Consider the following 27,105-nt stretch of genomic DNA (forward strand, 5'->3'; position numbering starts at 1 on the left):
TGCATTGAGCTGGGCATGTAGGTAGAATACCAGATAAACGAGTTTCAAACACTATATTTAGAAGGAAACTCGATAGGTGTTAGAAGCGACTGGAAGATAGCAACCCGTGACATGGCGACGTATTCTGGATTCGGCACTGGATCGATAATCGGTCTGTCGCCGCAAGGTGACAAGGTGGCGAAAGGCGAAGTAATCTTTTTCAATATCCTTGTATGCCCCTGCCATCTAACTTTCAATATCCTTATACGGTGCTAGTTTTCATCTAGTTTTCATTTATGGCGGATTATGCACGATGAATCGATTTTGCTAATAATCAGTTTCATGTGCATTTTAATCATCAGATGGCAGCACTAACCGTTGTAGAGGTGTCGTGGGCAAAATGTATGAAAAACCTAAATTAATCCACCTAGCGGTCAGGCTCAGCCTTTCTCATTCAAACTTATTATTTGTAAAAATAGATTTACATGAATGCTTAAATCCAAAAAGGTATATTCACTCTTTGGGTTCTAAAATATTGATGTTGTAATTAAAGTATAAAATATGAAATTTTACGTAATGTTAGTGCTTCAGAAATAGCGAAATATGAGAAATGACTCTTAATTTCGAACAATTTAATCACGAGCGATACCGGGAACATTCAAATAGTACGATACCACATGTAAATCATGTTGAGGCCATATATATTGATCAAAGCAGCTGTAGTGTTGAATAGCCTTTGAAATTCTTTTCTTTACAAAACTTTGGAACAGTATATCAAATTTTTATGAAGTTTGTTATTTGTAAGTTTGAGAGATTACTCGTTTGAATGACATATGTTCAAATAAGTCTTGTAATACTAGACTTTCGTTGTTTTACAAATTAAAACATAACGGTTGCTTAAGTTTGATTACAATCAAAAGAAAAGGGAACGTTTGGGGGAGCCAAACTTTGAAACCACGTGTTCAATCATAATTCATCAGTTAACCCTTAACTATCCCGTTCATTCGATATCAATATTGTTCAAATCTGTTGTGTAGTTTCTAAGATAATGGAGTTTAGTGATTTTCACATTTCGATACATTACAGACGAAGTTACATTCAGATTACAGCAAAATTCAAGAGAGTGTTATGAGGCAGCTAGACCTTTCATTTGATACTAATTTTGTGGAAATTGGGTCAACCCTCCCTGAGAAAAGTGAGTGAGCCCAAGTAGTCATCAGAATATGTTTCTTTTCATAGCTGGATTTCACATTTTTAAACATAACTGGAAAAGTAATAACACAGTTACAATCCGATTGCAATGAAATTCAATAGCAACCTATGGGGCAACTAGACCTATCATTTGCCACTAATTTTGTGAAAATCGGTTCAGCCATCACTGAGAAAAATGAGTGAGTTTAAACAAACTCAGGATGACTTTTTTTTACATAACTTTTGAACCATATGTTCAATCATAACGAAATTCGAAAGTTAAGGGTTCTGGAGACAGTCCAATCATTTGAAACCAGTTTTATTGAAATCGGTTTTGTGGTTTCTGAGATATTGATGTTTCGTGATTTTTACATTTTGATACATAACCTCTAAACTAAAAATCCGATTACAATGAAACTCAATAGCAACCTATGGCGCAACTAGACCTTTCATTTGCAATTAATTTTATGAAAATCGGTCCAGTCATCTCTGAGAAAAGTGAGTGAAAAAAAAAGTTGCACATACACACACACACATACACACATACACAAATACATACAGAAAATGCTCAGTTCGTCGAAAGAAGTCGAGTGGTATATGACATTCGGCCATTGGGACAACTTTTATACCATCGGTTTTTCCAGTGATTGCTATACCTCTCTAGTAGAAAGGCAAAACTGGAAGTTAGGTATTTTGTTCTAGTCATCTTTGATACCATATTGGTATTTTTTTAATATGGGCTTTTCAGGCATACAAAAAATAGGCAATTTCACAACCGGGATGATGTCTAGAGATCGGAAAACGACTTTCTAATGTTTCATAATGATGTTTGCTATAACAAAACACACAATTTCATCGAAGAAGGTTTATTTTTATCTCTTATGTTTGTTTAATTATTGCACTAAAATTCATCACAAATCACAACACCGTGACTTATATAAACTGGAAAATGATTGATGAAACATTTTTGCTGAAGACAGCTTCGGAAACAATGTACAACGGCAAAAAGGAAGGGTTTACTACACAGCATCGAGCAGGGTGACGTAAAACGGATTCATTAAAGCAACCCAAAGGAAGGAAAGTCATGAGGACTCTCTGGTCAAGGGGGGCAGTGGTACTTATTATAAGCTAACTGTTGGACCCGAACGAATCCATCATTGAGGAATGATAGAACACAACTGGGAAAAACGGTCTCAATATGAGCAGAGTTACGAAAAAGTGATTCTATTGCATGACAATGCTCGGTCTTCATTCTGTGCCGAACACGCATCAGTACTGGACGTGTTTGGTGATCGGTCCGATAGAGTATAAAACAAAAGACGTGTGAACAAGTGTTGGCATTGTTTGCCTGGTCGAGTGAAATAAATCCGGGTTCAAGGTCGTGCCTTTGTGCAACTGTTTCGCATCGTGACTGCCAGCTGGTGCGCAAACCGATTTGGCTGCTGGCTGGATTGTGCTACAGCAGTGGACGAGACACAAACGAGGAAAAAGAAGAAGCCATCAGTGTCAGCGAGTTGTATCGCTGTGTGGAGTGATCTCACACCTGGCTCGCTGCTGGTGGCTGTTTGGTGTCGCTGTATTGGTGCTGCTGGCTGTAACGGCTGCTACTTCGAACGATCGGACAACCAACCTTACTGGAAGGGAGAAATAAAAAGGTACGTGTTCTTGTCAGCGCTAGTGCGCTAGACTTAGCGCAATGGATGTAGATCCCTCGCCTCCCGCGCCACCATCCCCGAACCCCTCTGACCCTGACCCTTCTGTTACCCCCTCCCCTGTTCATTCTTCAGTCCCCCCTCGCCCCAGGCTTTACCCAGACGGAGCCCAGGGCAGCTATACTGTTTATTTTCGGCCAAAGGCAGGACCGAAATCGAAAAAGTTGAACCTCTTGCAGATTTCTAAAGACCTGACGAAGGAGTACAAGGGCGTGACCGAAATTTCCAAGGTCCGGCCTAACAAGCTCCGTGTCGTGGTCGGTAACCTGAAAGAGGCCAACGATATAGCTTGCTCTGAGCTCTTCACACGCGAGTATCGCGTTTACATACCCGCACGAGACGTGGAGATCGACGGTGTCATAACCGATTCGAGTCTGTCCGTCGAGTGTATACTGCAAAGTGCCAAAGGGTGCTTTAAGAACAAAACGTGTCCCGAAGTAAAGGTGCTCGACTGCAAGCAATTGCGGTCAGCATCGATCATCGGTTGCAAAACAGTATACACTCCGTCAGACTCGTTTCGAGTTACGTTCGCCGGGTCTGCACTACCAAGCCACGTCTCGATCCACCGGGTTCGTCTCCCTGTGAGGCTCTACGTGCCCCGCGTCATGAACTGCCTGAATTGCAAGCAGTTAGGCCATACAGCCGCCTACTGCTGCAATAAGGCACGTTGTGGCAAGTGTGGGGAGTCTCATGCGGAAGATTCTTGCAGTGTTAACGCTGAAAAGTGTATTCACTGCGGAGAAAATCTGCATGAGCTCTCGACATGTGCGGTGTACATGCAGCGCAGGGATAAAATAAAACGGTCTCTCAAAGAGCGTTCAAAGCGTTCCTACGCTGACATGCTGAAGAAGACCGTTACCACTTCTCCCGTTACTTCGAACCCCTTCGATCTGTTGTCCTCTGATGAAACCGATTCTGACGATTCACCAGCGGGAGCGTCTTACGCCAATCCTGGGGAGTCTAGAAAGAGGAAAAATATTTCCTCTCCTAAACTTCCCAGAAAAGGTCCTAAGATTTCTCAAAGTGAAATGAAAGTTACAAACAAACCAAACAGTGCTGCGGAAAAACCGAAGCAAACTCCTCCTGGGCTTGCAAATTTAAAGTCCCAGAAGGAGTTCCCAGCACTGCCAGGAACATCTAAAACCCCAGTTGCTCCTCTTACACTCCCAGTTGATGAAACAAACTCTGGATTAGTGAAATTTTCTGACATTGTGGACTGGATTTTTGAAACTTTCAATGTACCCGATCCAATTAAAATTTTTCTTACAGCATTCCTCCCAACATTTAGATCATTTTTGAAGCAGTTGACTGCCCAATGGCCTCTCCTTGCAGCGATTGTATCCTTCGATGCCTAATTCAACTGCGTATATGAAGGATTCTATCTCTGTCTTACAGTGGAATTGTAGAAGTATTTTACCAAAAATTGATTCGTTTAAAGTTTTGATAAATAAAAACAAATGCGATGCATTTTCCCTTTGTGAAACTTGGCTTACTTCAAATATTGATCTCAACTTCCATGATTTTAATATTATTCGCCTTGATCGAGACACCCCATATGGAGGAGTACTTTTAGGGATTAAAAAGTGCTATTCTTTCTATCGTATTAACCTCCCCTCGATTCCAGGCATCGAAGTTGTCGCATGTCAAATGACAATACAAGGTAAAGAGCTTTGTATTGCCTCAATATATATTCCCCCCAGAGCACAGGTTGGGCAACGGCTGCTCTTTGATTTAATAGAACTTCTTCCCTCGCCACGTTTGATTTTGGGAGTCTTCAACTCTCATGGCGTGGCTTGGGGTTCCCCATACAATGATAACCGCTCCTCTTTAATCTATAACCTTTGCGATGACCTCGACATGACTATTTTAAACAACGGTGAAATGACACGTATCCCGAAACCTCCAGCGCGCCCAAGCGCTTTGGATCTATCCTTATGTTCGACGTCGCTACGGTTGGATTGCACATGGAAGGTAATCCTCGATCCTCACGGTAGCGACCATCTGCCTATTCTTATTTCAATTACTAACGGGTCAACTCGCATGCGACCAGTTGACATTCCGTATGACCTCACACGAAATGTCGATTGGAAGTTATACGAGGAAATGATTTCAAAAGCGGTCGAGTCGATTCAACATCATTCACCACTTGAAGAATACAACCTCCTCGCGGGCTTGATTCTCGACGCCGCGTTGCAAGCCCAAACGAAGAAATATCCCGGCGTAACGATCAAAGAACGGCCTCCCACTCCGTGGTGGGACCAAGAGTGCTCCGATGTCTACACGCAAAGATCCGACGCGTTTAAGGCCTACCAGACGGGAGGTATACCTGGCGACTATTTACGGTATTCGGAGCTTGATACCAAGCTTAAAAGCTTGGCTAAAGCAAAGAAACGTGGATATTGGCGTCGGTTCGTGAACGAGACGTCGAGGGAGACATCGATGAGCACTCTTTGGAACACAGCCCGGAGAATGCGGAATCGCGTAACGGTCAACGAAAGCGAGGAGTCTTCAAGTAGGTGGATATTTGATTTTGCCAGGAAAGTATGTCCGGACTCTGTTCCTGAGCAAAACATTGTTCGCGATGCGTCTCCGGGCCACGACGCGATAGAATCACCTTTTACGATGGCAGAATTTTCAGTTGCCCTCCTGTCCTGTAACAATAACGCGCCTGGATTAGATAGAATCAAATTCAACTTGTTGAAGAATCTACCCGGCAATGCCAAGAGGCGCTTGTTGAACTTGTTCAATAAGTTCCTGGAGCAAAACATTGTACCGCAGGATTGGAGGCAAGTGAAGGTGATCGCCATCCAAAAACCAGGGAAACCAGCTTCTAATCACAACTCTTATAGGCCGATTGCAATGCTATCCTGTATCCGGAAATTGATGGAAAAAATGATACTCCGTCGTTTAGACCACTGGGTCGAATCAAATGGTCTACTATCAGAAACTCAATTTGGCTTCCGCCGTGCCAAAGGGACGAATGATTGTCTTGCGTTGCTTTCAACAGATATTCAGCTGGCGTATGCTCGTAAAGAACAAATGGCGTCTGCGTTCTTGGACATTAAGGGGGCTTTTGATTCCGTTTCTATTGACATTCTTTCGGGTAAACTTCACCGACAAGGATTTTCTCCAATTTTGAACAATTTTTTGCACAATTTGTTGTCCGAAAAGCACATGCATTTTACGCATGGCGATTTGGCAACTTTTCGCATTAGCTACATGGGTCTTCCCCAGGGCTCATGTTTAAGCCCCCTTCTTTACAACTTTTATGTAAATGACATCGACGAATGTCTGGCAAATTCATGCACGATAAGACAACTTGCAGACGACAGTGTAATCTCTGTTACAGGAGCCAAAGCTGCCGATTTGCAAGGACCATTGCAAGATACCTTGGACAATTTGTCTGCTTGGGCTTTACAGCTAGGTATCGAATTCTCTCCGGAGAAGACTGAGATAGTAGTTTTTTCTAGGAAGCATGAACCTGCTCAGCTTCAAACACAATTAATGGGTAAAACGATTTCTCAGGTTTTGGTACACAAATATCTTGGTGTCTGGTTCGACTCTAAAGGCACCTGGGGTTGTCACGTGAGGTATCTGATGAAAAAATGTCAACAAAGAGTGAATTTTCTTCGTACAATAACCGGACAATGGTGGGGAGCCCATCCAGGAGACCTTATAAGGCTTTACCAAACAACGATATTGTCTGTTATTGAATACGGGTGTTTCTGCTTCCGCTCCGCAGCAAACACACATTTGATCAAACTGGAGCGAATACAATATCGTTGTTTGCGTATCGCCTTAGGTTGCATGCAGTCGACCCATACGATGAGTTTGGAGGTTTTAGCTGGAGTACTACCTTTGAAAAACCGCTTCTGGAGCCTGTCTTCTCGTATTCTAATCAAATGTGAGGTCTTGAACCGTCCCGTGATTGAAAATTTTGAAAGGTTAATCGAACTTAATTCTCAAACCCGTTTTATGACATTGTATTTCAATCACATGTCCCAAAATATTAACCCTTCTTCGAATATTCCAAATCGTGTCGACTTATCAAATACTTCTGATTCTACTGTGTTTTTCGATACATCCATGATAGAAGAAACTCGTGGAATCCCGGATCATTTACGCGTGCAGCAGATCCCTAAAATTTTTTCCAATAAATATCGAAACATCAACTGCGACAATATGTACTACACTGACGGATCACTTCTTGATGGGTCCACTGGCTTCGGTATCTTCAATAACAATTTAACCGTCTCCCATAAGCTCGATAATCCTGCTTCTGTTTACGTCGCAGAATTAGCTGCAATTCAGTACACCCTAGGGATTATCGAAAAAATGCCCACGGACCATTATTTCATCTTTACGGACAGTCTCAGTTCCATTGAGGCTCTCCGATCGATGAAAGATGTTAAGCACTCTCCGTATTTCCTGGGGAAAATACGGGAACATCTGAGTGCTTTATCCGAAAAATCTACTCAGATTACCTTAGCGTGGGTCCCTTCTCACTGCTCGATACCGGGTAATGAGAAAGCGGACTCTTTGGCTAAGGTGGGCGCAACAAACGGTGATTTTTATGAAAGACCAATTGCCTTTAATGAATTTTTCGCACTTGTACGTCAGAATACGATCATCAGTTGGCAAAATGCTTGGACCAGAGGGGAATTGGGAAGGTGGTTACATTCCATAATCCCCAAAGTATCGACGAACCCGTGGTTCAAGGGGTTGGATGTAGGTCGGGATTTCATTTGCGTGATGTCCCGGCTTATGTCCAATCACTATAGATTTGACGCGCATCTCCGTCGTGTTGGGCTCGGGGAAAGTGGTATCTGTGCCTGTGGTGAAGGTTATCACGACATAGAGCATGTGGTTTGGTCATGCCCTGTACACCGTGACGCCAGGTCTAAATTGATAGCTTCCCTGCAGGCCGAGGGTAGACAGCCGGCTGTTCCTGTTCGTGATGTCTTGGCGAGCCGTGACCTATCCTACATGTCCCTTATATACGTTTTCCTGAAATCCATCCATGCCCCAGTCTAGTCCCGTTCCCCTCCGTCTACACCCAACAAAACGACAAGAACACGTTTGAACCTTAAGCACAAAACCAGCAACCAGACCCCGCACAATAGAACCAGGACCCAAGGACTACGAGCCTCTGTCCCAACTCACGACATCGTGGCTCAGCAGAACGAATCCATACATGCCATTCGACGATTATCAGACGACCATTGAACAACAAAACACTGATTGGAAATCCCATGCTAGTTTTAAGTTAGACTTAATTTCAGCTCGTAGTCGGCAGCGAGGATAAAAAATTTGCTTTAGTTTTTAAGTCATCAGATATAATAGGCGCCGTTAAACATTAAATTGTATTTGTGCCGTGTCAAATAAATGTTATGTGAAGAAAAAAAAAAATGCTCGGTCTTATTCTGACAATGTCGTTAAAACCTACACAACAACGCCTAAATTGAAAGTCTCACCTCACCCACCATGTTATCCATATATCACGCTTGTTTCTGTCAATTTCACAGCTGCATCATTGAGTTTCGTTCTGATTATCTGAATTTTCAAGTCTGCCAACACAAAATAAATTTGATTGTTCGAGTTGTAGCAACAAGAAGGAGAGCAAGTTTTTGTGTTGCATAGCTCCTAGCTTCCAAAAAGAGAGATTGATTTTTTGCATGCTCTTATAAAAAAGTAAACCAGTGGGCTGGTTCGTGATCAGTTGAATTTTGCTAAATTGTTGAATTTCAGCTTAATTTTATTTTGCAAATAAAAATAATGCCTATGATGTATACAATCCATTTCAGAGTATAACGAAACATGTCACTGTGATAAGTAGAGATGATAAACGTAGATGATAAATGAAAACAAAGTACAATGATATGTAAAGGATTAAAAAAAAGGCTATTTAAAAAAGCAACAAGAATTAATGAATAGTGACGGAATCGAACAGAATGTGATTGATAACAAAAAAAAATATTATGAATATTATGAAAAATAATGGCACAAGTAGCATATATCAAGATGGCTTGACAAAATAATTTTCTTTAATTTTTTTATCACCAATATTTAGTGGTTAATTTGTGAGTTCGAAATCCAATTTGTGGTAATTTGTGGTTGTGTGGTTCTCGAAAAATTTTCAAAATACTGAGTCAAGCCATCTTGAAACATGATTTTGCTTCAAATGAATCGGACAACGATGATATATTCCTCAATCGAAAGCTCTTAATTTGTGATTCACGAAAATGTAATTTTAAGGTAATAATTACTAGTGTTTGTACGTAAATTTGTGTTTTATTTTTCACATAGTTCTACGTTTGTTTATTTGTTGTTGACGCTGCTGGTCGCTTGTAGCGTTGGCTGTTTGCGGTGTTTTTCACTGCTTTACTCAGTGCCGGATTTAAGGGAGGGGGGGGGTCACCCAACATTTTAGGGGCCCCCACAAATCGAGAAAGGTTTTTTCTCTATCGAAAATGAGATTCAAATTTCGATTTTCAGTAAGAAAATTTGAACTTTCCTTCAGTGATATTTTTCGCGAGCGCCAATATCACAACTACCTCCATAAGAGTTCACCTCGGATTCTCTTGGAATGACACATTTTAATACACCAATTGAATCAAACCAGCGCGCATGGGAGGTAAAGCAGAGAAAGAAAATAACCCACAAGTTTATTTTAATGCATTGCTGTTGCTTACTTGTCCGAATCAGGGATACCAGATGTGCTTTGCATAATGCAGATTTTCAGAGTCCGTGTGCAGGTTCTACAGACCTGCAGACGCAGGGCCGTATTTAAGAAGGGTCCCACATTTTGAGACCACCACAAATCAAGAAAAAATAATCTTGTCTCAATTAATAATGGATTTTGAAAGTCTGACCCCCAATAATAAAATCCGCTTTCTATAAGTAGTTTCAGAGTCTAGTGAATATTTCCTTTGAATTACATTTGAAGAATTTAAATTTGAATAGCAAACTTACGAAATACATGCTAAACTAAAATTGTATTGCGTATTAATTTAAGTCTAATGGTTTCGAACGCAACTGGGGGAGCCGTCTTTTTTCGAAGATGAAACTAATTAAAAATATTTAGCGTATGAAAAAACCAAGGCTGTCAAATATGGCATTGTGAATTTGCGAGTTGAGCGTTGATTTTATAATTGATAATTTTTCAGCGAAGACACATTATAAAAAGATGTTCTGAAAATTTCTGACAAACTTTTGTTAGGTTTTCAAAGATGGATAAAGTTTATTCTGGGGCCCCCACACAAGACTGGACCCCGGACCCCCCCCAATCGCAAATCCGGCTCTGCTGCTGGTTCTGAAAAATAATCCGTCGAATTTGGATTGCTTTCCTTTGAAAGTACATTTTCGTTACCGGTATCCTTTTTACCAACAAATTTACACACATTCATTTTGCGCCTGGTTGGCTACCTGAAATAACAAGTGTGTTGGCTTAGTTCCCCAAATCTCGATATTTACCATATTCCCCACACGCACGTTCAGTATAGCAGTGACAAACACCGCAAACAGCCAACGCCGCTATTGGCCAGCAGCGTCAACAACAAGTAAACAAACGTAGAACTACGTGAATAATAAAACACAAATTTCTTTACAAACACTAGTAGTTAAGACCTTAAAATTACATTTTCATGGACCACAAATTAAAAGCTTTCAATTGATGTATATATCATCGTTGTCCGATTCATTTGAAGCAAAATCATGTTTCAAGATGGCTTGATTCAGTTTTTTGAAAATTTTTCGAGAACCACACAACCACAAATTACCACAAATTGGATTTCGAACTCACAAATTAACCACTAAATATTGGTGATAAAAGAATTAAAAAAAAATATTTTGTCAAGCCATCTTGATAAATGCGCACAAGTATAACAAAAAATAAAGAATAACGATGAAATATAATAATGTTGCTTAAAATAAGAGTTTTAACACGAAAAATACGTAGTTTACAGTTTAAATACGAAAAATATGTACGAATTGCGTAAAACAATCATAATTAACAAATGCATTGATGGTCGTGATTACCAAATCGAATAAAAGGACATGTAGAAATCCCATACCAAAATTTTAGAACTAGTTGGAAACGTGAAAAAAGAAAAGATGTGGTTTATAACTACGAAATAAATGCTTTCAAAAAATACAACAACAAGACTAGTTTACAGGACAATTTTTAACCCAGCATTCAAGATTCGGTCAAAGAAAAAAAATATTATTGCATCGCCTAAATGTTCATCATTGCGTGTTACATTATTACACCCTCCCATGTCTCCCTGTTTCCCGGTCACCCCACAGAACGCAACTCACCTGTGACAAGCTCAAAACCAACGACGGCGTGGCACCCGTGCCGCTGTTCGATCCATTAACCATTGACGCACTACTGACCGCACAATTATCAACCGTAATATGATTATGATGGCGACCACCAACACCACTGCTATTGCTGTTGTTATTGTTGTTACTGCTGCCGCTACTACTACTACTGCTGCTGTTGTTGTTGTTGCTTCCGTTGTTTATCAATCCATCGCCCGCGGACCCATCCTGCTGCTGCTGTTGCCGGTGTTGAGATGACGTCCTCTGATTGACGTTGTCCGCTGAACCGTTACCACCGCCGGACGCTATCGTCCTTCGCGTGGATCCCGATGATTGCTGCTGCTGATGTTGACCGCCGTGCATTGATATATGGCTTTCGCCATTAGTCGAAAGATTTATGCTAGGGTCAGAGCTGCCACGGTTGCTACCGTTGTTGCCATTATTAGGACCAGTCGCGGTTAATTGATTGTTGGCTCCGGCGTTGGGAGCGGACGAATTGCCAGCTGCCGACGAGGCCGAGGACGAATTATTGCTGGTGATGATCATATGACTTCGATGCTGCTGCTGCTGCTGCTGTTGTTGGTGATGCTGAGCGGCAGCCGCTGCCAAATGAGCATTGGATAGTCCGTTTGTAATATGACTACTGACACTTGTTAATTGTGAATTATTGTTATTGCTATTACTGGTGTTCAAAGAGTTGAGATGCTGGGTAAGAGTTAAATTACTACTACTGCTGACCACTACAGTCGAAGGGTTCTGAAGCTGCTGCTGCTGCTGCTGATGGTGATGATGATTGCCGGCAATTGCTCTAATTGAATTTGGATTGTTGGAGTGGTTCGGTTGCTGAGAGGTAGGAATGACTTGGAAATGTATCGGTGCGTCCTTCGGAGTGACGGACCGGCTCGCATCCAGGAGGCTGTTATGGGTTTGCTGATGCTGCTGCTGCTGTTGCTCTCGGGCTTTCCGGCTGTCGATCCAGCGGGGGTACATCTGGTAAATGCAATGGAAAGTTAATTGAGATTGTGTGGTTAACGTGAGGCGAAAGGATTTATCTTATGGCTATTCAGGGGTGCTAAATTGAGGACGACTGATGGTGATTATTGAATTATTTGTCCGATTTATCGGGACGATAGCCAGGAATGCTCTATAATCCCAGGTGTTGCCATTTGGAACTATTGATGGGATTTATTGAAATTGATATCCTTTTTTTTGTTTCGGTACATACAGTAACCACATCCGTCATTTTCAGCTATAAATTAATTAATTTTCGCTTATTTGTCTGCATTAAGCGTAGTACAGCAGAAATTTACATTTGTTGAAAACTGACAATTCAAGAAACGTTCAAGCCAAGTAATTAATTTAAAATTGAACGCTTTCAAGTGAGGTAGCATGAATATTTGCCCAATAAATCTTGTCTACTAAAATATTATTCTGTTCCTTCAAGTTGTGAAGTTGTTAAGAATCTCTATAATAAAGCTTCCCAATCACTTCACTTCCACTTACCCTCGATCCAATCAGCACATTCGGCGCGGTTCCGCCCAGGTGACCGCTTTCACCCCGCTTGCCCATATCACTTTTGGCCGCACTAATCCGCCTCATCGGGTGCGAGCAGCTCTTTCCATCAACACAGTTCGCATCCGGGCAGCCGCACTCGAGCTGCTTTACCAGCGCCGACTGTCGAGCCATCCGTTGTTTCTCCATCAGCTGGCTGACGATCGCTTCGACTGTTTCGGCCGTCGAAATTTCGATCTCGTTCGTCGCGTCCGGTTCATCCTCGCTAAAAACTGCCGGGAAAACTGCGCAATCAGTGAAAGCATGCTAAAACATCCACCCCCCAACGGCGATCACTTACACATTGGCTTCAGCTGGCTGACCAACTCCTCCTTGGTCCACTCCTTCTTGTCACCCCAGAGGGCCAGGTTCGGCGTGATGACCGCCATCTTGGTGTCGTCCGGGTATGGAACATTAAGGTAGTGTACCAGAACAATGTCCGGATTCTGCAGCAACCAGTAGCAGCGTCTATGGAACGTGGGCAGGATGGCCGAATGAACGTAGCACCCGTAAATGCACTGCAACCATGAAGAGAGAAGGTAAAGTTAGCAAAGCGTCTACTTGAAAAAATCAGTTTTCATACCTCAGTTCCTTGCACCTTCAATTTCATATGATCTTCACGGGTTGTTTTACCATCTTTGCGCTTCTTCCAGCAGTAACCATCGCGTCGATAACGAACCTTCTTCCGAGAGTACAGTAACATGGAACCACTCTTCGGTCTATGAGAAAGAAATCAAAACCAGAAAAGCAACGGTTAATAAGCAACAGGTAAAGCACATATAAAAGTACAAATAAACTGGAAATTATTCAATTACCTTCCAGTCCATTTAAGTTCAAGGACAGAAGCTAACAAATGCAAATGTTTAGAATATCAAATGCAAACTTCCCTGAAAAGCCCCCCGTTTTGTTCCGGCAGTAAGCCGGCCAGTTTAAAGGGGAATTAATTATTCGCTAATTTCTCACGTGCAGACGATTCTGTCGCCTCGGAATGTATACGCACACGGGAGCATACGGTGATTATTTTGCCACCCTCGAACAACCGCTTCCGCTTTCATACAAGCGCACCGTACCTACACATGCAGGGTGGAAGAGTGAGAGAGTTGCAAAGGAATGCCACCCCTCCAACTACCTTGCCCACCCAGCAACACACGCTTCGCATTTCGCGTATCATAATTTATTTCCGGTTGTGGAAAATTTGCACCATACCCTAATCGGGATGAAGTAAGTTTTCTCTACAACTATATTATTATTATTATTTTAAAAGTATGCCCACACCCGAAGGCAGCGAGTACTTTCAGCACATATGCAGACACGCATGCAAAGCAGGTTAGGAAGGCGGCCGGAGTTAATTATTTTGTTTCCGCCTTAAAGTTATTCAACAACTCCGGCAGCAACGCCCCTGCTAAGAACAAGGCGAAGTGCGCGGTTGTCGTGTACTCGTGTGAGAGAGGCGCCCAAATTTATAAACGCGATAAGATTAGCGATGTAGCTCTTGCCAGAAACGGGGTTTTTTGTGTATTATTAGAAGCCGCTTCCGAAAAACGATATCTAGCGAGGATTTATGGATGCAATAAGCGGCTATTGTTTGGTGTGATTTCAAGGGGAAGTTAATCTTGGGCTGGAATAGTTTATTACGCAGTATTAATGGGATTGTTAGAGTAAAAAGGATTGTTTCCAGTGTTTTGGTTGAAACAATTAGTGCCATAATTTTGGTGTTAATGAATTTAAAAGTGTGTTGTTGAGTATATAAAGTTTTAGTTGGAGTTAAAAATAAAAATAAAACGACGAAATATTACGCTAGATAACCAAATATAATCGATAATAAAAGTTTTCACCACGATTGATTATTTTTTAATTCAATTTCTGAAAAATTCCTAGAACACAGTTCAAATTATAAAAGTTCTCAGAATCATGAGAAATCGATACTAAACAACCTATTAACCAATTTCAACTTGGCTCCGATTTGAATAATAATTTGCATGCGAATTTGGTTTAGCAAACAGTGTATTTTCCACGGAAATTTTTTTTTTCACTTAAGAGTAACTTTCTGAAAGAGTGTATGAATTCTATCATACACTTTATTTAACGTTTTGTAGGTCAAAAACTTTTCGTTGAAAAGAAAAACCGTCCAAGAACGAAATTGCTTTGTAAAAATGTAGGACATCGGAAAAGAATATGGGTCATTCCATTTTGATTTTAAATTTGATAATTTGACTTTGGAAAATTTCACATAAGAAACCTTTATCATCCCGAAGTAATATGAGCCAATCTCGAGATATAACATTTTTACGAAAAAAGTTGTAAACTTTGTAATTATTTTATTTTATAATTTGTAGACGTAAGACACCCGAAAAATAGTGATAGGTGAATTTTAAAGAAAATAAACCAAGGAATCCAGAAAAAAAAACTGTTTTTGACCGGAAGTGTTGCCAGATAGATTATTTTCGTATTTTAAAATTAAATTTTCATTTTTCGGCCAATGTAGCTAATTTTATTTTAAATTTGATGGTTTCATCGTATTTCTCGGAAAATCTTCTATATAAAATAAAGTTACATATGTGCGACCGCCCATAACTTTATAACGGAGCGTCTGATTTGAGCTGGCTTTGTTTTGTTGTGTTCGTCTTTGTTCAAAGCAAAATGTTACGGCGGAAAAACTAGGAAAATTCAAAGAAAAATGGTAAAATTCACGAAAATATAATTTCCATGCAACGAAAAAATGAGATCGCAGAAGGCGCAATGAACAACAATAATATGACAGCAATTTAAAACAGGTGACTCTCGACAGTTATTTTGAAATCATCCTTTAAAAGCTACCACCGAAAATTAATACAAATAGAAGTACGCTTGATAGGTGGCTACCGTCACGGTGATCGGTTGAACTGTCTAAACATATAAAAAATGCAGCTCTGTTTTTCTGTCTGTCTGATCCATGGAGGCTTGGAAACTACTGAATAGATCGGCGTGAAATTTGGTATATAGGAATTTCAGAGGCCGAGAGAGGTGACTAAGATAGTTCGAGACCCCTCCTTTTTCTAGAAGTGAGGGGTTCCATACAAATGAAACACAAATTTCTAGACATCCGAAAACTGACCAAGCAAATGGAACCAAATTTGGCATATTGATGTCTTTAGGGGTAACAATTATGTCCATATTGGTTCAACACCCCTCCCCCTTCTATAAGGGAGGGGTCCCGTACAAATGAAACACAAATATCGCTCAGCTCGAGAACCAATCAAGCAAATACAACCAAACTTGGTATGTGAATGTTTTTAGATGTTACAAATATGTCCAAAATGGTTCAATATCCCTCCATTTTCTGGATGGTAGGGCTCTTATACAAATCAAACATAAATTTCTACGGTGGTTTGATACTCCTTCGTGCTCTGGAAGCGGAGGCAGATCTCCAATACAAATTAAACAGATATTTCAACCAGGATTCCTGGAAAACAGCCTACAATGATCGGGTCGACGCACAGGGGCCAAAACTCGACTCCAGACATTATTTTCAAATTTAAGCTGGGAACTTCCGGTTTCTAATATGGGTATTTCCGGAATCGTAATGGTGCACAGAAGCTAGAAATCGATCACAGACACAATTTCGAACTCTAAGATAGCGATTTCCGGTGTCTGGAAAACTGCCAAAAATGACAAATTCGAACCAATATGGGTGTTTCTTTAACCAGAATGACACTCAGAGGCTAGAAATTTTCTTCAAATGCTATGTTGAAATTCAAGATGGCGACTTCCGGTTTCTGGAAAACAGCCGAAAATGACCAAATACCACCCACTATGAGTATCTCCAGAATCAGAAGCTAAAAATTTACCACAGACACCATTATGAACTGCAAGATATTTGGTTTCTGGAAAACAGCCGAAATGACCAAATACCACCCAATAAGGGTGTTTCTTAAACCAGAATGACGCTCAGGGGCCAGAAATTGTCTCAAATGCCACTTTGATACCCAAGATGGCGACTTCCGGTTTCAGAAAAACCGCCGAAAAAGACCGTAGATTACTTAATATGGATATTTCCGTAATAGAGATGATGCATAGAAGACAAGCATTGACCCTGGACACTATTTTGAATTCAAAAAGACCACTTTCAGTTTCTGGAAAACAACAAAATTACTAAATACCGCCCAATACGGTTATTGCCGGAGTCAGATTGATATCAGAAAAACAGCTAAAAATGATCGAAAATCACTCAATATGGATATTTTCAGAATAGAGGTGATGTACAGAAGCCAAAAGTCGAGGATGTTGTCATTCCGATAAAACCAATCATTTCAAACGATATAAACAAATCGCAAGGAATCAATTAATTTGGCAAGTTTAAAATTATTAAATTGAACACGAAATTGGGCGGGACGAAGTTTGTCGGGTCAGCTAGTTTTACGTTAAAAGCACTTACCACCCCGTGGTGATATGAGCCAATCTTGAGACATAACATTTTTACGAAAAATTAATTACGAAATTCAGAACTATTTTGGTGAAAATGCTATATCTCGAGTTTGGCTCACATTACCTCGGGATGATAGTTGTTTCTTATGTGAAATTTTCCAAGGAACACGATGAAATTATCGAATTTCAAATCAAAATGGCTGCATTTGCCGAAAAATGTAAATTTAGTTTTCAAATACAAAAATAATTTATCTGGCAACAATTCAGGTCAAAACTTATATTTTTTCTGGATTCCTTGGTTTATTTTCTTCAAAAATCATCTATCAGTATTTTTCGGACATCTTGTGTCTATGAATGGTAAGAAAAAGAAAAAAGAGATTTTGAACTTTGAGACTTTGCAATAAACAGGGGGTCCCACAGAGCGGGGGGTATTCCAATCGACACCAAATTTGGAATTTTTCCAAAGTGACAGTAGATAAATAATTCTCCCAATTTTAAGCAAAATCTGTGATGGTCGTGTCCAAGTTTGTACTTTTTCGTGGTCACTTCGTATTAAATGACCCATATTTGTTTTAAATAAAAAACTCAAAATTACATACGTATTTCTCATAAAAAGGTTATTGTTATAAACGTGAGGCAGGAAGAGCAACTTGTGCAAGGTCAGGAGGTCCTAATTTATTTGAAAGTTAGGATTTTTTGTGCTTTATGTGAACTTTCTTTATGAAATTAAGGAGTATGGATATTTTGTGGCTCTCTGGCTCTGGAGGAATTGGAAATCGATGTCCGAAGACAATTTAAAATTCAAGACACGCAACGTCATCTTCGATTATATGTTCTTATAAATGAGGATGTGAAGTAGCCAGAATTCGAATCAGAGGAGCAAGCTTTTCAAAACTGTAGAAACAAAATGGAAAATAGGAACTAAAATTTTATTTAAATTTAACGGATAGAAAAGGAATCAAAGAAACTGTTTCCTAATAAAACAATTTGACATTTAACCGATATTTAAATTATTTGGATCCTGATGGTGAAAAATCTAAGAATTTTGAGAACATTTAAGAGGGAGTCAAGTTGATGACGAGTATGTTAAAACAATTATTACTATTATTTATTGTAAAGTTATCTCACACAGGTATGGTCTTAATAATATATTGAATCTAAGTTACATACACAATAACACTAAACATCCTAAAACTGATTATCGTCTACAAAAGAGTAGTCGTTTGAAGGCATCAATCGAAATTCCAAAGTCGAAAAGTTCATAATCGGACTAGATTAAACAGTTCACTCTGCTCGGCTCGAGATACAGGAAGTCCCTTGCGGTCTCTCAAGTGCGTGAAGGATCATTTGCAATTTGTCCGGATAAGATTTTAGCAACGAAAACGGCTTGAGCTGTAGTTCGTCGCTGCTCAAGCGTTTCAAGTCCCAGTAGCTACATTAGAGTGCCAATGAAAATAGATTTTTCGTATATCGTTTAGCGGTATGGACTAAAAGTACCGTCTTCTCGAAAAAAGTCCGCATGCAAAATTTCAGCTCGATCGGACATTGGGAACACGTGCCTCAAAGCGGTCAAAGTTTCAAGTCTCCCAGCTTAAAAATTTTCTAAGCCTCGATTTTTTAAATTTGTTTCGAGGTAACACCAGATCTTGATGTTTCATGCATTTCTAAGACATTTGGCATAAAAACAATTTCGATTATTTTCATCGGTCAAAAAGTTGAAACTTTGACCGTTTTGAGGTACGTATAGCGCATGTGGCACCGCCACCGGCACCGCCAGATTTGAGAAGCCACCATCATTCAGCGTATGTTTTTGGGCTATATAAGAGACTGTTTCTCCTCAAGCAAAGCAGAGGGACGAATGACCGTTTGGGGTTAAAGTCCCTTCAAAAGAAATTAATCAATCAAACCCCATCAGTTTCATTACTAAACCGTACCGGTTACATACGGACGCTAGGTGTTAGCAGCTGAAAGGAGGAAAGACAAAATAGTACCGGTCATCTCGTGCCGGTTTCACCCGTAATGCTGGTGGCTGTTAGTAGTACATGGCTACTGTAAAATACTAAAATGTCTGGAATTTTGGACGGACTAACCAGTAAACAAGAATAATCGGCAACTGGTACTTTTTGGTGCCTCGAAGTTTTGTAATAGAAGCGTTGCAATTCCCTCTACTATTTGTTTTAATGGAATATAAGAATACGGTAGTCAACGTCATGCGGTGGTGTCTTGAATACCACCCTCCTACTATTTTCGAGATGACGAAACTTTTGAGCCCTACCGCTAAACGATATTCGGAGGTCAATTTTTTTTCATACATCTCATTGGCTCTCTAAGCTACATTGAACTTCATAAGAGGGCAAGTTGGATGGAGAAGTATATCGAAGAATTTTTTCTGGACCGATTCGAATCTAGTGTTCTGTTTCATTGGAGATGGGCACTAGACAATCAAACAATATAGATAGAGCGCGGGGGCGGGACACGAGGCATATGGACGGTAGGCATATGGATGTGAGGCATAATGGATACGGAGCATACTGCCACAGGGCATAACGGACGCGAGGCCGAATGGACGCGGCCTCGCGTCCATACCCAAGTAACAAAACTGGTTTTATCAAAGTTTTATAGCGCTGTTTTGGCTGTATCAAGCGCTATAAAACTTTGATAAAACCAACATTGTTACTAGGGTATGCCTCGTGTCCGTATGCCAGCCGTCCATTATGCCTAGCGAACTATGCCTCGCGTCCGTATGCCTTACGTCTGTATGCTTGACGGGGTGTCCATCATAGAGCGCACCAGCAAACAGTAGAGCGATCGAGGACAGTAAAGACCTAGGAACTCAGTAGCTACCTTAAAAAAATACCAGCTGACGGTTGGCCCTCAAAATCATTTCATCAAAGTGTGGACGAAAGGTGAGCGCGCAACCAAGGCTTACACCAAGATCACAGATGTGAGCTACCCTTTGCAATGTATGATCAAGTACCATGTAATTAAATATGATTGGATTCAGCTTGTGTTAACAAATTCTTCGTGCACCATACCTCGAACCCAATTAAACGTTGATCAAACGTTGTAGTCCCAAACAGTCGAATAAGGCTTTGATTACTGCGATATTTTCACATTATCTGCGTAAAGTAAGCGACACCCAGGTTGCAGTAAAGTGGTGACTTCGTTCGTAAAAAGAGTGAAAAGTAGGGGACCTAAATTGCTCCCATGTGAAACACCGCACACTGTTTCCAAAGTGGCAAAAACGTTATCCAAATTAATTTTGACGCACAAAAATTGATTTAAGAGCCACAGTGTCTTCAGTAGAGTTGTTCGTTCAATTATTCTCCATGCTTTAGAAGTTGCAATTTTGTGATTAATCCACTTAACAGTGAGAAACGAATTTTACTTTTCTCACTTTGGAATTAAAAAATCCACTTTGTTCGACAAAGTTGTAGCAGATTTTAAAACAAACAATTTAGTCGAAGGCGCTATACTTCTATCTACCTATTCAAATGGGCTTTTGTGGAGTTTTCTATAGATTACCCCAAAAATCTATTCTTGTCAATTTAACTTTTCATAGTGATTTTCTATAATTGTTTGCTATAACGAAACAAGCCATTTCTTCAAAGGAAGTTTATTTTTATCTCACATATTTCTTAGGTTATTGACGATTTTTATTTAAATAATGTATTAATCTAAACTAGTTACTTTTTACTTAAAAAAGTTGATTGTGGAGCTGTAATGCCTTCAGCAAAGTTATTTTATCAATTATTTTCCATGTCATAGAAGTTGAAATTTTATGGTTAATCCATCTAACGGTGAGAAACTAATTTTATTTTTTTTCATTTTTGCACTTTAAAATCTCATTTGTTCGGCAAAGTTGTTGCTCGTTTACTGCTATCTGCTTATATAAATGCACTATTGTGGTTTTCTTTATTATGCTCTTTAAAAATCATTCTTTTTACCATAACTTTTTTTAGTGATTTTCTAAAATTTTTCAATGCTTTACAATGTTGTTAAATACAATAAAACACACAAGTTCATCGAAGAAAGTTTATTCTTATCTCCTATGTTTGTTTCGTTGTTGAACATTCTTATTATAATAAAGCACTAATTGACTTACAGTTATCTACACCTAGAGACAGCAAGAGACAAATACCTATATCTGTAATGGATGATGTTTTATTTATTCTTCAACATGGGAATGGTTTTGTCTGCAGTAATTTGCAGATTTTGTAGATATCTGTTAGTACATAAGTATATTATTTCAATGAAAATCGAAAGAAATGTAAGAGATAAAAACAAACTTTCTTTGGTGAAATGGATAGTTTTGCTATAACAAATAACATTTTAGAAAATTGAAAAATGGTAGAAAATCACTCAAAAAGCAACACCAAACCCTTGGTGTCGCATTCCGTATCGGAACTCGACCTTCTGTTTATTATACACAGACTTCGCAGCCAACTGTTAAGTGTACAGGACAATCGCGGGGCTAGTGCTACGATCCTACTGACACTAACAGTCTCTCCCGAGCCGAGACTCGAACCTTCGACAACTGGCTTGTTGGGCCAGCATTGTACCTCGAGATCAGCTGGGAGAGTATTAGGTAGAAAATCACTATTGAGTGTTAATTTGAAAAAAAAAAAAAGATTTATAATCGTAATTCAAACAAAACTTAATAAAAATCCATTTAAATAGGCAAATATAGATATGGTGTCTTTTACAAAGTTGTTTCTAATAGAATGTGCTACAAAGTGAATTTTTTCATACAAAAATGAAAAAAAGTAAAATTCGTTCCTCAATTTTAGATGGATTAATCACAAAATTAAAGCTATTATAGAATGGAGAAAAAGTAATATACCAACTTTGCTGAAGAAACTACGCCGCTATAATCAATTTTTCTGGGTCAAAATAATCTCGATCACATTTCTGCAACTTTGGAAACAATTTGCACCGAAGAGATTAATGAGATATTCCGTCTCTTCTAAACCAATTATCACGCAAACATCTCGGTCCGTCAGGTATGAGTTCATCCATTTGATGAGATGAGATCATGAGAAGTACCAACCCGCATAATTTACTGGTACTGGCCGTAACGTTAGCAGCCTTAGTACCGGTTGTGCATCTTCTTCTACGTTTACCACCCACGTGGTTGGAAAGTAATCACGAGAAATACGAAAAATGAAAGTGAACTGGAATCGGTTTCAAAATATACACCCGAATCGTACGAAAGTTAGAGTACAAATGAATATGATGAAATAAACCCGTGCGATTGTCTTTAATACCCATAAAAAGAAGAATGTAAAAAAGTGTTGGACTACACTGAGCATTGTTTTTATAGAGACGAACGTCGCGCGAGAAGTACATTAGTTTCTCGTCAACTGTTCAATCACAAGCGTTCAATCACAAGCGTATCGTCAAGGATACAAGCGGGCTACGGACGAGCGGCAGAGCAACCAAGTTCATACTTCCCTAAATTTGCTGCTATCAGGAGAGCTAAAATGGTTGAAAATCATTAAAACATATGCGCTGGGTTCGAAGTTGAAGCTATTAAATTTCGCTCCTCCTGCCAAGCACAAATTACAAGTGACCGTTCTCAAGGTCATAAACACGTTCTTGAAGGAAAGCTAAATTTTCTTACCTTACAAATGCTGAACCATGCAGTTCTACATTTATTTCAAGCGATTGAAAAGTGACACTAAAATTGTTTTTCACTAAATACGATTATATTTTAACTATCGAACTTGTTTGAACTAAGTTTGAAATTTTGTTTGTAGCTGTGATTGAGTCGATTGAGTGCTATAAAAATAAACCGCTAGATCAATGCAAATACACAACTCGGAAAAATCGTTTGATAAATAAGATAAAAAAACCACCCTAGTGAAAAATAAAATAACCATTCTAATGACAATTAAGTTTGAGACACCTTATAAAAATAAAAATAATTTACATCTGGTTTGGAACTAATTTTGAGTGATTTTAGAAGTCAGTTCTGGAAAATTCCATATTAAGCCTTCGGTAGCCCAATCCCAGAAGGTTGATTTTCGGTCATAAAATTTTTTCCCGAGATAACGCCAGATCTCGACGTTTTATGCATTTTTGAGACATTTGGCATTGAAAAAAAAGTTTCGATTTTTCTCAATTTCATGTACTCCCTCCTTGGTAGATTTTCGAGGGTCGAAAAATCACAACTTTGTGCGCTTTGAGGCATGCCTAAATTATGCCCGATTGAGCTGAAATTTTGTACAGATAATTTTTTGTGGGCCAATGAACAAAATGAACATGGTCGGTTTTCAAAATTCGATGATGAAACTTTTTTCATGCCGGCATTGCCACCCAAACACAGCATTCAGATAAAGATGAGAAAATGGTGGAGAAATTGAAACATTTACAATCGTTGCTAATGCCGCCTGCAGTCAAGAAATAAACACAAAAAAAAACGAGATTTAAAAGTTTTCATCACTATTAGAATCGTTCTGGCAAATGACAGAAAAAAAAATAACTTCGATAGATAATTTGATGCGCTAAAAAACAACGCTTGATGCGCTAAAAAAAACCATGCAAACATGAAACCATCGCCTGCTGCGCTGCGGCAAGTCTGCTTGCTACTTGTCGATCCGGTTTTCAAAGAATCATCCTTGCTACAGTGAACAATAAAGACTTAATTGAATGAACAATGGAGAAGAAATTGTTGCATGCTAATTTTCTATGTGACTAATAACAGTTATACTTCCGGTGGGCGTGTCATTGTGCACTCGGACGAATAGAACAACAACAACAAATCTGGACAAGGAAAAATTTTTCTAAGTCTATTTCACATTCTCAGTTCGTGTTCATTATAAGCACCTCGAAAAAATCTCAGACATTGCCTACTGTATAACATAAAACAACAAATCGTTTATTAAGTCAAATCGTTTCTCTATTTAAGTGTCAGCTGTGCTAGGGCGGTGTTTGGATTGCATCATTGCGGACACACGATTCGTTGAACAATAATCAAGTTGGCTATGAACTTTAACCTCTTTACTATAGAAAAATGTCTTGAAAATTGTATTCATAAAATAGAGAAATTTGTTCTCTATCCAGGGCTATATCAATGACTGTAATCCGTTCAGTGGTAACAAAGTTGTAAGTTTAAAGAACAACGTAAATATGACGCGTTTTCGTGCTATCATTAACGATACCGCTTACCGTCCAACGCACGCGCTATTTTAATAAAGTGTTGCTCAGTTCGAGAACAACATTCAAATACTTGTTTATCGCATAACATAAACAGCAAAGTGCCACTAGAAACAGACTTTCCGAATTTTGTTTGGCCGTAAGTCTCAAAAGTTTCTCGAAAAAAAGTCCCCATGCAAAAATCCCGCTTCATCGTGCGTAGCCTCTTTTCCAGAAACACGTATAGTCACATAATTTCAATTATTCAACCTTCCTTTGCTTAGTCTGGAATATTAAATTTTTCCGATATTCCTTCGCCGGAATACTAGACACCCTGTTTTCCGAAGGAGAAACAACGACGGCCGTATGGCCGCAAAATAGGCAAGAAATAAAAAAATACAGAACCCCTAACATTAAAAAAAAAGATCGAAGGCTCTGGGCCTAAAGCATTAGTTTTGCTTTATCACATAAGCATGGGTAAGAGAGAATCAGTCTGTACTCTGTAAACTTGAAACTTTTCATTATTTCATCTGCGTAGTAAGGCTGAGGATGAGATGAGATGAGTCAACTTTTAATGATTTTAAAACTGCTAAACCGATCATCATTAAATTCGGTATGTAGAATCTAGAGTAGCTTCGGTATTTCAACGACATTGAATTAAACCTATTTTATTAGGTTGGAAAGGGGAGAGTGATTTGATTTATGTGAACCTCTGGTATTCTATGACATTGATTTCCGGTATTTCAGTGAAATTCCGGTGACGAAATAAAGGTGGAGGAGGGATGTATGAATGATGTCAGTCTTTATCGATTTCAAATCCGCCTAATCGATTGGTATTGATCTCACGAGCACGAGGAGAAGGGGTAGCAAGCAGTTTTTCAAACACTAATCTTGATCAACGTGCAAAATCGTATTCAGGGACACTTTAACGCGAGGTATATTATCTATATCACAGAGGGGTAAGAAAAGAGAGGGGGAGTTATATTAATCTTCATTATATTAAAACCGTTGAATAGTTTATCTTCAAAATATTGCATCCTAACATTTTCGAGTGTCGGACATATTTATGAGATATCAGTGCTGATTTATTTTGGTAAAGTGGTCAAGGGGGAGCGTCAATGTTTGCTATTGCAAAGTTTAAATCTATAATTCCAATCGTTATGTAAATTTATTCACAAGGGTTTTTGTGCATGAAGCGTATTATCAGTTTTATCTCGGTCCAGCTGCATAGTTGAAATCGACATGAAAGCAAACCATTTTGGTTCAACTCTTTTTTTTTTGGGTTAAGAAGAGAAATTTACTTCTAACTGTGGACGACCGTGCATGTTGAAGAAAATAGTTGCAAACTCAGGGGGGGGGGGGGTAAAGGGGGTAAACTTGCTGCTAAAGTTTAATTTTAACACGTATCATCGAAAATTGTCCTTATTTTGCAGGTGTTATTGAAGAGAGTAAATCAGTAAGAACAACATGAAAGATTACGTGTTTTCGTGCTATCATTAGTGATACCGCTTACCGTGAAACGCACGTGCTGTTCAAATAACAACTGTTAGGTAGTTTAGTCAATGGATAATTCGAAATATGCGAATTGCTGTTTATGGCATGACATAAACGGAAAGAATAAAATATTTAAACTACGTGCTTATTTTTAACATTTTCATAATAATTTTATTAATATAACAATAATACTTTCAATACTAAAATTTCAAATTTGAAAATTCGAATATCAATTGGAGATTGGGATCAAAAGTTTCATCTACTCTAAAAGAAATTCCTATTCAAAGCTGAAATTTCTTCGGATTCCGGGAAGTCGTCAAATTCCCAATTCGTCGATCGCTACATAAAAGCACATGAAATTTTCGATATCGATTATTTTTTAGAGCCAAATGTTCTAGAAATCCATGAAATGTCAAGAACCCATCAACATGCTCTTACGTAAAAATATGTTAACAATCATACAAAAGAGTCAGAACCGAAGAAAAAAAAATTAGTGATGGCTTCGGCACGGCGATTTCTTCCCTCCCTCTACATCACAGAAACTTGTTTATTTCAAAAAGCTGTTCAAATTAAAAAAAAGTACTAAATTTTGTTCACATGAAATTTCAATTTTATTGAGTTTCTTATGTTGAACTACTGTGTAATGAAATATATTAAGCCACATATTAACAATTAAAAATAACAGGAAAAAGGTTTCTGTGAAATTATAGCTTAGGTTTAGCCATATTTTAGAACGATTTAATAAAATTTACCTTATAGCGAAATGTGTTACAGTCAACTACGGGTTGTAAGTTTATCAATGGTCTAATAAAAAACTAGTGGTTTGAAAAAGAATATCAATTAAATATTAATCGAACCCAATCAATACCCAACCTAACATTTTATGCATCATCCTCCTATTACGTGCTTCAATGCTTCAAAAGTTTTTTTTTTCTCAGAACCGTGATTAATGACAGCTTTTACGTTGTAAAATTGGATTATTTATGATACATGTAAATATTACCCACTATGTCAATTGAAGGCCTGCATGCAATGTAACCATAATAAAAAATAACGTATTCAATTACGATGATAAAAAAATGAAAACATTTCGTAGCAATTTTGTCTTCAATTACCAAACTAATCTTTGTCAAATGTTGTATAATGAATGTTCGAGAATGGTTTCAACATAAAAATGCATGGTTAGACATTAAGGCCAAAATCGCACAATTACTTCCACCTTCACCTAAACAAAGACACATGATCTCCAGTTAAAAGACACGTCTTTTAACCTAATTAATTCTTCTCAATTAGATGACTCCTTCAACTGACCAAC

The 27,105-nt window shown here is 38.9% G+C and overlaps 1 protein-coding gene across 4 annotated transcripts in view; it reads right to left on the minus strand.

Annotated features, from left to right (window-relative positions):
- LOC129722356 (calmodulin-binding transcription activator 1) overlaps window positions 1–27,105 on the minus strand; it is a 511,905-nt gene that overhangs the window by 37,021 nt on the left and 447,779 nt on the right. For 3 of the 4 annotated variants that reach the window (XM_055675738.1, XM_055675736.1, XM_055675735.1), the window contains exons 7-10: window positions 13,339–13,474; window positions 13,057–13,273; window positions 12,708–13,000; window positions 11,199–12,194 (exon numbers count right to left, since the gene is read on the minus strand). In XM_055675738.1, the coding sequence (XP_055531713.1) occupies window positions 11,199–12,194; window positions 12,708–13,000; window positions 13,057–13,273; window positions 13,339–13,474 (1,642 nt within the window). The remainder of the gene's footprint in view (window positions 1–11,198; window positions 12,195–12,707; window positions 13,001–13,056; window positions 13,274–13,338; window positions 13,475–27,105) is intronic. The other variant, XM_055675739.1, reaches the window with a different exon arrangement.

The sequence above is a fragment of the Wyeomyia smithii genome, chromosome 2 (genome assembly GCF_029784165.1).
Source record: "Wyeomyia smithii strain HCP4-BCI-WySm-NY-G18 chromosome 2, ASM2978416v1, whole genome shotgun sequence".
In the NCBI taxonomy this organism is placed as follows: Eukaryota; Metazoa; Arthropoda; class Insecta; order Diptera; family Culicidae; genus Wyeomyia; species Wyeomyia smithii.